This window comes from Chelonoidis abingdonii, chromosome 11, assembly GCF_003597395.2.
Source record: "Chelonoidis abingdonii isolate Lonesome George chromosome 11, CheloAbing_2.0, whole genome shotgun sequence".
NCBI lineage: Eukaryota > Metazoa > Chordata > Testudines > Testudinidae > Chelonoidis > Chelonoidis abingdonii.
Window position 1 is genome coordinate 37,529,208 of NC_133779.1, and position 11,598 is coordinate 37,540,805.

Genomic DNA, 11,598 nt, shown 5'->3' on the forward strand with positions numbered 1-11,598 from the left:
ATGGTCCCTTCTGACCTTAAAGTCTATTACTCCAGTCACAGGCCATGAGGAGCAGGTCCTTAAAAGGGGAAGGGGCCATGTGCTCGGCAGTGCACTCCCAAGATTGTACCTCCCGTGAAGACCCTTCGCCCGGACCACCTGGCCAGTGGCTCGCCACATTGTAATCCATCGTGCCTCGGGAAGACTTACCTTCATCACACCATCCATCGCTGCATTGTGGGACACTTATCCTGAAGGATCCTGACATCTCCAGTGCCGTGCCTGTCCAAGGAGTGTGAGTATGCAAGTGTGTGTGTGACACCCCCACCTCCATCCCGTTCTTTTGAGCTTAGCTATCAGTACAATAAACGTGCTGCTTTCTGCCAAACTCTGGTGGGTCATTGTTCTCCCTAAGCTTGTTCTCCCTAAGCTTGCTAGTTGGCCCAATTTTGGGTAACATTACGCAAATAGGTTCTTCTATTGTTTTTAATAAGTCTTTTCTGTATTCCCTTGAGAATAAAATATGGCTGCTTATTAAGAACTGTGTGATGACTTAGTTACTGTTGGCAATTGCTGGGTTGTTTAGTCTCTGAAGAGAACACAAGAAAAGTCTGCTTCAGTAGCCTGTCTTTTGCTGAGAAGAACACAGTGAAGGCAGGGAACTGTTCAGGCTGGAGATATCCTGGTCAGAAGGGAGAGAAGATACGTGTCTCCACGGCCATGACAGCCCAAAGCCAGAGAGGGAGAGTCCTTGCTGGACCAATGAGGAATACAGGAGCAGCTGCCCTGGGCTGTGCCAGTGGCACTATAAGTAAGTACTGTAGATGGATAGGTGCTATTGCTGAGATGTTCTCACTGGCTTCTGAAGGCAGCGCAGTGACAATGGTGAAGCCCTACACAGCTGTGGAATAGTTGCAAATGCTTCTGTCTTGCAGTGGGTCTGTGCTCACAGTGGAAAGCTTTGAGATCTGTGGTGGAAGAAGAGGAGTTTAAAAGCAGCTCTCAGTTTGCCCTGACCACAAAAATACTGAATAACTATAGCAACAAGGGGGTGAGCACCATGGGTTTCCCCAATGAATGGGTTTTCCCTCCCATGGGGCGGGGGGAGCAAAGGAGCTGCAACTGGAGCACTTGCCTGCCTGCACCATTAGCACCCCACGTTGCCAGGGCTTGGACTCTGGTGGGGAGACAAGACGCAAAGCAGCAGGTACGGTACATCCATCACTATGCATGACTCACCACTTGGAGCAGGTTCCCAGCGGCAGGCTTAATTGTCAGCTGCTAATTTTAATGCAGCACATTTAGTCACTCCAGGCAAACAGCCGGTGGGAATGTAGCTCAGATGCTGCTTTGACCCTGTGACCCATCCTCACAAATATAGCCTTCCCGAACAACAGCCAACAAAACAACCCCACTCCCTTGGAGTTTCTGTGCAGAAAGGCATCTGCAGCTCAGAAGAGCATTGCTATCCTGCAGGAAATCTGCCCTTTCCCCGCCTATTGAAGTAAAGGCTGGGCCCAATCCTCAGCTGATCCTTGCACAACAATTAAACTATTTCTATAAGGACATATTTAACTTCCTATTGGACTTCATTTCCACATTTTCTTAAGTCCAGCCTCAATGCAGTCCTTGAATCATAGGAGTAGGCAGTTCTGTTTGGATTAATTTAGTCTCTGTCTGGTTTCCTTGCACCGTTTATAACGTTCATTACTGAAAATAACTTGACCTACTTTTCCTAAGCAGGCAAAAGTTAGACTTAATTGTTACAACACTATGGGGCACCTGTCTTCCTTTCATCTGATGGCACCTTTTTAGGTAAGGATTTGGAGGCTTAATGCTGATGTCCAGGCCAAATTCCAGCATTAGTAATTTCATCCTGCCTCCTTACATGTTGCCACGGAGTGTGGGGGAGTCAGAGCCCTGCACCCCCGGCTTTCTGCGATTCACTGTGACTCTTAGCCTGCCAGTAAAACAGAAGGTTTATTTAGACGACAGGAACACAGTCCAAAACAGGTCTTGCCAATACAAACAACAGGACCTCCTTTTGTTAGGTCCATCTGGGGGCCCCAGGGAGGCCACAGCCCTGTTGGTCGGGTCGCCCCTCTCTTTCCCTACCAGCTCCAAACTGACACTCCCTTCCACCTCTCACTCAGCCTCCCCCCAGCTCCTCCCCCAGCCTTTGTGTCCTTTGTCCAGGTTCCCAGGCAGAGGTGTTACCCGTGGTCTCCAACCTCCCTTCTGGGTTCTCATGTTACATGCTCAGGTGTGCTCCCTTCCCCAGTGCAGGCCATCCCTAACTCCCCCGCAACCTTCCCAGGTTAATACTCCCCACTCAGCATTCAAATAGCATATCAAGAACATTCCCACTTCATCACACATGTCCCCTGTGGTTTCTACATACAAGGTATTCTTTATTTCCCCTATCTAAAACTGCTTCTGTGGGTCTGAACTGCTGGCACGGAACAGCTCCCCTGGTAGCTTGTGCTAATGGGTGGCAACCTTCCGCATGATAAATGGACAGGACTATTAATGTTCCCTGTATTGGAGTCGGGGGCTACATTATATGGAGAAATGGGTCCAGAACTCAGACACAGAGGGACACCTTCTGCCCCCTCTTACTCTGATGTAACCCCTCTGAAGTCAAGGAGGAAGACGGCCCCACGTAATGAAAGAGCTGAACAGACCTTGTTTCTGCACAAGAAACCAAGCTGAGTGCATGCAGTTAAAACGGCCAAGGGCCAGATGGTCAAAATGATGATGTCTATGACTGCAGCACCAAAAGACCCTCACTGAGCTTGGAGCCCCGTTGTGCCAAGTGCTGCATAGACACAGAACGAGAGAGAGTTCCTGCTTGGAAGAGTCTGCAGTTTTAACAGACTAAGGGAAAACAGTTGCAAAGAGCTGGAGTGACTTGTTTGCAGAGCTGAGGAAAGAACCTAGGTTTCCTCATTCCCAGGATACTGCCCTACCCAGTAGGCCGTGCTACCTCACTACCAACAGAACAAATGCTCCAGGCCAGATTTTAAAGTGCTCAGCGCCCACAGCCAGAACTGCGAAGAGTTCAGCTCCTGATGAGGCACCGAAATAAGAGCTGGGTTTTCAAGACGGCTCAGCCTCCAGCCGGCTTTTGAACATGTGGCCCACTCCTTATGGCACTGAGATGGAAGCTAAGCCCGGCTGAAAATGCGGCCTCGGGTGCGGGTGCTGTCTGAGCACTTCTGTTTTCTCTACAAATCCAGACCAAAGGACTCCCCCTAGAGGTAGAAGGCAGGGCTGCTTTGTGAAGGTGATGATGTTCTGTCACCAGCTTTCACATCTCCTGAAAAACAGCAAACTGCTGGGTGTGAGCGTGAGAAGGAGCTAACGAATAAATAAGAGTTCCTTAAACACAACATTTTCTCCTCGGGATGCCAAGCAGCTTCTGTTTTTAAGTCATCAGATAGTTTCTCTTCCTACCCTTTGTCTGTCTTGTCTATTTTCATGGTAATCTCTTCTGGGCAGGGCCTGTCTCTCACTACGGGCTTGTCTACGCTGGAAGTTTACAGACAGTAACTTTCTCGCACAAGGGTGTGAAAAAACACCCCTCTGAGCACAGCGTCAGCGCTGTAAAGCACGAGTGTGGACAGTGCCCCAGCCCTGGGAGCTGCACTCCCAGCGTCGGGAGCTATGCCCCTCGTGAAGGTGGGTTTTTTAGAGCACTGGGAGCGCTCTCTCCCAGTGCTGTGCCACGACCACTCGAGCCATGTTAAAGCGCTGCCGCGACAGCACTTTAGTGGTGCCAGTGTAGACTAGTCCTATGTGTCTGTGTTGCGTCTCTCACAATGAGGCCCTGATCCCAGTTAGGTCTCTAGTTCCCACCAATTTGCATGCAGATGCCAAGTGCTGATATTTGGGAGACTTGCAGCTGGACTCCAAAAGGCAATTTTTCCTGCTCAAAGTGCAGTGCTACCGTGAAAAGTGACCCTGGTGCATTCTTCTGCAACAGACCTGCCCGCTGCGTGTCTATTCCCAGTCCTCTCTGCTGAGCAGTGACAAAAATGCCTTTTTACTGAATGCAGAAGTAGCATCACACTAGACCAAGAATGAGAAATGGACACAGGGGATCAAACCCTACCTACTGTACAGCTCTGTCTCTGGGTGGGGCACTTACCCACCTCTAACAGAGACTTGAAGGGCCTGTGGCATTTACACTTTGGCAACACTTGAAGAGCTCGTCACGCCATAAACCCTCATTGAAGTGAACCAAATACTGATTTTTGCTCCTCCCTGCCCTGCAGAACCAACTCGAGTGAAAGGGGTTGTGCATCTTCATCAGAAGGGTTTACTTAGTTCTCGGCAGTTCTATCTGAGCAAAGGTACTGATGACTGCGGGGTTGCATATGGTCACTGACGGTCTGACGTGGCCTGCAGAACCAGGTGATGATGCAAGAGGAGGAAAGACCCCAGCTGGAGTCACAGATCCCAGGTTGAGTTTGCAGGGCTGACAGTGAGAAACACCATCTTGTTCCTTGCAATACTGAGCACATTTGAGAAAAGAATCATTGCAAGGCAGTTATCAAGGAATCCCAGGATGCACAAAGCTCAGCCTAAAGTTGGCTGTTTCCTCCTGGAACTTTCTATCCCTGACACTAGTTCCCTTTGTCTCTGATTATTAATTATTTGTACGGGTAGCACCCATGGCACCCAACTGAGATCAAATGCCCATTATGCTAAGCACTCTACATACACATAGTATGAGACCATGCATACCCTGAAGAGCTGACCCTAAGCAATTCAGTAGCCAAGCAAGGAACTGAACCCAGGTCCTTGCAGTCCACTTTAATGCCCTAGCCACTAGCCTTCACTACCTCAGAGGCATGCCAGCCCCTTTAAACTCCTGGGTTAGAGCTAATAGGACCCACCTCTTCTGCCTGCCAAGGTGAGTCAGCAGAATTTCTCTGCATCTCTATCTAGGGTCCTAGATCCTGAGGCTCAGTTTCCAAAACCCTGCATTTTGAGTCTAAATTGACCTTTAACCTCTGTGAACCTTTCTCAATGGGTGAGACCTTTCACAGGAAGAGAGAAGCTTTCCAACCTGGCACTTTATTGCTTATTTCAGTGCAACAGAGAACAAAGCGCTAAAGCTGAAAAGCTGCCCTGCTTGCTGGGTTTCCTTTTCAGCCTTCATGGTTTACAGTGTGAGTAGCCTTGGCAGGATTCCATTGTTATTTCTTATATTATTGATGGACAATATCAATGTTTATTTTTAAACATTTTATTTTTTATCAATTTCAATGTTCATAGTTGCATGAAACTATGGGATGAGGGGTCAGAATTCAATGACAGCAGATGCTGAGATTCAAAGTTAATGCCTTAGAACCATTAAAACCCAAATTCTTAACATCACAAGTCAAAATGTACAAAGCAAATTTCCTTAAATCAAACTCTAATAAGTTCTCAGGCAGTAGTTTTCTTACTCCCGCTACTCTGCACATTTTCATTATCATCAATGGAAATATTTTTTGTCGTTTGCATGTGTATGGTGAAATGGACATTTACTGACACTGACTGATAAGAATCTAATCCCTCCAAGCCTAAACCTGAGAGAGCGATCTAAGGCCAAATCAGATTTACATCAGCTGAGCATCTGGCCCTTAAGATTGGTTTCTGATACTGTATCTATCTCACCTTGGCACAGCAGCTTCCATCACAGCCAGATTGGAGCAAATCACCCCTCGGTTTCAGTCAGAAGCTAGGTGATTTTCCCAGAAAGTACAGCTACGCTCTGGACTATACAGAGTTGAAAGCCCTGGCTTTTCAGGTAAGTGGTGACCCAGTGTCCACATTCAAACAGCAAGGATAATGTGTTAACAATCGACGTCTGCACCCAGTGCCTGCGTCACCTTACGCTCCTATGAACGTGGTGGTCTCTCTGATGCTTATCGGCCTAAAAGGCGAAAGGATTAAAGAATCTGAGGACAGTTTCTTTCCAAGTAACAATTCAAACATTGTTAATATTATTAAATTATTAATGATTATTTATTTTCTTTTGCTTGGAATGTTAGCCACCCTATTTTAAATTCTGCTCTGTACCGTGGTGATGGGGGCATTAGCAATGTGAGTATAATGATTGTTGTAAAGGGTCAAATTGTGACACCTTCAACTGATCACGGTCACAAGTCACCTACACAGAGAACAACTATTTCCTAATGGCTCCTTGGTCTAGCAGACAAAGATCCAATGGCTATAAGTTGAGGCTAGACAAATTCTCAGTGGAGACAAAGTGTAAATTTTTAACCAGGAGGGAAATTAACCATTGGAATTTATCAAAGTTATGGTGGATTCTTAACAAGTATAGATGTTGTGTGTGTCTGTTTTTTAGTATATGCTCTAGGAGTTATTTTGGGAAAGTTCAATGCCTGTGTTATACAGGAGGTCAGACTAGATGATCACAATGGTTCCTACTGGCCTGGGAATCTCTGACTCTGATGACCGCTTTCTCACACGAGTCCTGCTGAAGTTACATGGAGCTTGAGAAGGTTCCCTTGCGGTGCTTCATGCTAAGTAAACCAGGGCTTGGCATGCAGATTTAACTGCTCTCCCTCCTTGAGGACCTTAATCCTCCACCCGCTCCAGCTTTTCTGCACTACATTCCCTTCTTTTGTGACATGCATATCTCCCTTTTGTCCCATTGCCCATTCTCTTAGTATCAGGAGGCTTGTTAATGATTTGTTTGTTTGGGCTGAAGGGCAGGGAGGACGTGCTGTTGATTATTACTTGTGATCATTTATAGCACAGGGCTTGTGCTTTACAAAAGGCAGAGTGCTGCACATTTCCCTGTCCTAAGGAGCTTATGTAACCCACTCTAGAACAGTGGGGGTCTTTGTCCCACTCCACCAGCTGGTGTAGAAGTTAGAAGCCCATTACAGCTGCCTGCTATTACAGTTATTCCTTTAGCTCCAGTTAATGCCTTTTAGTGCTGAAAATCACAAGTGAAACACTCTGCTGTCAGCTCAAACAGGCCACTATACTTCCAGGCTGAGGGCAACAGGTTCAAGTAGAAGAGGGCCTGGAGAACCAGTCAGAACTGAGGAAAGATTTGGGGAAGCAGGTCGAGAGAGACAGGGCTTGGTGGGCAACAACTGGGAGAGTTTGCCACGTACATAACTGGCCTCAAACCAGACAAGGGATTCTGTACAGCCCGCACACATCACCTTGCAGATGAATCCAAGCCATTTCTTGATAGAACAAAATCACATGGACGGGGGCTTCATGCAGTGACACTGTAGTGCAAAGGGAAGAGACGAGAACTGAACTAGCCAAAGACAGGAGGGATCTGGTGGAGCTTTGGTGGTAGAAAGAGGAGGCAGCTGTCTGGAAGAAGCCATCTCAGCTACTCTGAGGGAGCTCAGGAGGAGAAAAGCCACAGCTCAACAGCTCCGTAACTCCTGCTCAGATGAGGGATTCACAGTAGTACTCACCAGAACCCAGATGCTACAACTAAACTGTATTCAGTGGAGCAGACTACAGTGGAGAGGACTCCTCCTGGCATGCAATGCTTCAGCTAGACTCAAGTGGGCTGGAGGTGCTGCCTATGAGAATGATGGCCTCCCCAGCATGCACTGCTCCATCTTGTTCCTTATGTATGGCACATGGGAATTAGGGCTCCCAGCATGCACTGTTCCATCAGACTCTCCATATATGGCACATGGGGATTAGGGCTCCCAGCAAGCACTGCTCCATCGTGAGCTCCAAGTACAGCTCCCAGCATGCACTGCTCCATCAGACTTTCCATGCATGGCACATGGGGATTAGGGCTCCCAGCATGCACTGCTTCATCATGAGTTCCATGTACAGCTCCCAGCATGCACTGCTCCATCAGACTCTCCATGTATGGCACATGGGGATTAGGGCTCCCAGCATGCACTGCTCCATCAGACTCTCCCTGCATGGCACATGGGGATTAGGGCTTCCAGCATGCACTGCTTCATCATGAGTTCCATGTACAGCTCCCAGCATGCACTGCTCCATCAGACTCTCCATGTATGGCACATGGGGATTAGGGCTCCCAGCATGCACTGCTCCATCAGACTCTCCCTGCATGGCACATGGGGATTAGGGCTTCCAGCATGCACTGCTTCATCATGAGTTCCATGTACAGCTCCCAGCATGCACTGCTCCATCAGACTCTCCATGTATGGCACATGGGGATTAGGGCTCCCAGCATGCACTGCTCCATCAGACTCTCCCTGCATGGCACATGGGGATTAGGGCTTCCAGCATGCACTGCTTCATCATGAGTTCCATGTACAGCTCCCAGCATGCACTGCTCCATCAGACTCTCCATGTATGGCACATGGGGATTAGGGCTCCCAGCATGCACTGCTCCATCAGACTCTCCCTGCATGGCACATGGGGATTAGGGCTTCCAGCATGCACTGCTTCATCATGAGTTCCATGTACAGCTCCCAGCATGCACTGCTCCATCAGACTCTCCATGTATGGCACATGGGGATTAGGGCTCCCAGCATGCACTGCTCCATCAGACTCTCCCTGCATGGCACATGGGGATTAGCGCTTCCAGCATGCACTGCTCCATCAGACTCTCCCTGCATGGCACATGGGGATTAGGGCTTCCAGCATGCACTGCTCCATCAGACTCTCCCTGCATGGCACATGGGGATTAGGGCTTCCAGCATGCACCTCTCACTCAGTCCAGTCCACTTGTGCAGGCCCCAATCAGGTCCTAGCATGCACACCTCCATTTACCTCTCCCTCCCTCATCGGTTCAGTGGCACCATCATGGCCCCCCACCATCCAGGTCACTGGCACAGCACACTTCCCTCATTTAGGTCAGTAGCACAATTGATCAGTGGTATAGCCTGTAACACCCCCCCTTGGTGCTACGGTCTTCCCATTATTGACAGTGGTATAGGTCAATGGTACAATCCTTCCCATCTCCTCCCCCCCCCCCCAAATTAGTGGAACAGCCCGATAAAGCTGTTCAATATGAGCGACCGTTTATAACCGTTATCCAATCGTTCCACCTTTCCCCCGCCTATCTACCATCTAATCCAATCGGAGGGCCAGACTCCTTGATGCACAGGTATGGATGAGCCAATCCCAAGGCGAGGTAGAGAAAACGAGGCTGGGCTGGTGCGCCCTCCGCGGGCTCTTTTCCCCGAACAGGGCAGAACGAAAGATGGCGCGGAGCTCCGCGATAGGGAGTCAGACATAATTGACGGTCAGGACAGCCAATAGCATATTTCATTTGTGGTGGTGCGTGAACGTGGGCGAGGCTTGAGGCTAGAGAGGGCGGGGCGTGTGGCCTGATGGGCGTGGCACACGGATCCGGAAGGCAGCTGGGGGCGTGGTCGCGGCCGCGATGGGGTGAGGGAAGGGGCGGGAAGAGCCTGTTGTGGCTGCGCGCGCAGCGGGCGGAAGCGGCTGAGGAGGCGCTGGCAGGCAGGCGGGCGGCGCGCGGGGAGGGTGCGGTTGCCCTGAGGAGCGGGGAGGACGCAGCGGGCCGCTGCCGCCGGCGTGAGGCGGTCCCGGTGGCCCTGAGTCCTTCCTCCTTCCCCCCCGGGCTCAGTCTGGCCCGGCCGTCGGGGGGAGGATGGGGCCGCGGCGGAACCCGGGCAGCAGCAGCAGCAGGGCCCCGGCCTCACCATGACCGGCGAGAAGAAGAAGAAGAAGAAGCGGCTCAACCGCAGCGTCCTGCTGGCCAAGAAAATCATCATCCGCGACGGAGCCAGCGTGAGTCCGGCGGGGGGTGCTTTGCTCCAGCCGCTTTTCCCGGCCCATCACACACGTGCTGGGCGGTCGCTGCGCTGGCTGGTGCGGTGTCTCCCCCGCCCTGAGTGTCGCTCATGGCTCCCTAGGAGCAGGGTGAGCGGCGGGCAGCACCAGCCCGGGGGGGGGGAATCCCAGATGGCAGGTAGAGCGCTGCTGCCGTTTGCACCACCCTGGGGGCCATCTTCAGCCTGGGCAAACACAGCTGTGAGCTAATTGGGAGCCATCCTGTGGAGATGTGAAGCCTGGGTCTCAGCAGTGTAGTGGAATGAAACCAGCTGAACAGACCTATCGAGTGGATTGTGTGTGTATCTGGGGCTTGCACTTGTCTTGGCTGACACTTAGGTTTGGATTTGCAGGTGGTCTGACATTTTGGGCCTTCCATTGAGGAGTGGTTTTGAAATAGGGAGAGACCAGCACTGCAGCATCACCAGATGCTACCAGTATATGCCTATAATGCAGAGTATTATGCTCTGCTGTAGTTAAATTTTAGCACTGTGCTTTGTATTTTAGACTATTAGTGTACTAAATACACCAGAGTATAAGATACTGAGTGGTGAGCTCTTTCCCATCATATTGGTCCTCATGGAAGCCAAGATATTAAGTTATGGCCTCCTCCCACCATGCTAGTTCTCATGGGACCCAGTCAGTCATATCTGTAAAGTAAATGCCTGTTTCTGAGACTAATATAGCACTGCATTCGGGGACAATCTACTTGGGTACAGTGATCTCTCAATATATTTTGAAGCAGATTGACTATCTTCCTATTTCATCAGATTTTCTAAACTGGTTTGGAGTAGTCAAAATGGAAAATACTTATTTAGGTTGGAAACAACTGAAACCTGAACTTTACCTGTGTTCTTTCTTGTAAAGAAGAGATTACTCTAAACTAGTTTATCTTGTGACACTTAACTCTGAAAAACACTTGCAGCCATGGGACTCATTAGGATACTAATAGATTGGTTTTGTTAAATCCCTCCCATTAACAAAACAAAACATAAAATGTCTGAACATCTGTTTGATTAGTGGAGTGTTCTCTAGGCAAACTACAAACAGTGGGAACTGAACACTTGCAGTAAACAACATGAGGGACAGGATGACAGACGGGTGGGTGGGGTGGCACTAAGCAAGATTAAAAGCCAGTGAAGTGTTAATTATTGTACTATTTCCAGGGCTGGCTACAAGCACAACCAGAGTGGGTCATTCAGAACAGTAAAATATGTGTGTGAGGTCAGTCTTCAAAGTAAATTTCACCTGGTGCTTAGTGACCAATGTCCCTCTACAGTGTAACCTTTAGTCCTTTATTGCGAGTTTGGGAAGCTGGTTTAGGCATTGAAAGATGAATCGTATAAATAGGTGGGAGATGTGAAAAGCTGTAAAACTGCAATGAAGGTTTTCTGTTTGTATAACTGTACTCCAAATGCTAACAAGTTGTTGTGGAATTGTTCAGATTCCAGACACAGTTCAAATACTGTGACTAACCGTTAGCAGGCATGGTGGGTGAAATCATTTTCCAAATATTTTTCTTCCTGACATTGTTTCATCCACACATAGCATAACTGCAACCCATGTTAATGAACCACATTAAATTGGTTTAAAAGGTTATATTTATGCCATTGTCTGGCCTAATGTAATCACAGATTTACTACATATGATCATGTCTCCTATTGACTAGCTCCACTGACTATAACAGCCTGCTACTTACAGCTAGAGAACTTATGGCTTTGGCCCAGATCATAGAATCATAGAATCAAAAGGTTGGAAGGGACCTCATGAGGTCATCTAGTCCAACCCCCTGCTAAAGGCAGGACCACTTTCCCTAAATAATCCCAGCCAGGGTGCGGTCTA

General features: G+C 49.0%; 2 protein-coding genes across 2 annotated transcripts in view; one reads left to right on the plus strand and one right to left on the minus strand.

Moving 5' to 3' along the window:
• Window positions 1-11,598, minus strand: part of RNF126 (ring finger protein 126) — a 395,779-nt gene that overhangs the window by 129,080 nt on the left and 255,101 nt on the right. The gene's annotated exons all lie outside the window — the stretch shown is intronic.
• Window positions 9,374-11,598, plus strand: part of LOC116825793 (hippocampus abundant transcript 1 protein-like) — a 19,879-nt gene continuing 17,654 nt past the window's right edge. Inside the window, exon 1 of the mRNA XM_032782104.2 lies at window positions 9,374-9,714. Within this exon, the coding sequence (XP_032637995.1) occupies window positions 9,628-9,714 (87 nt within the window). The 5' untranslated portion in view covers window positions 9,374-9,627. The remainder of the gene's footprint in view (window positions 9,715-11,598) is intronic.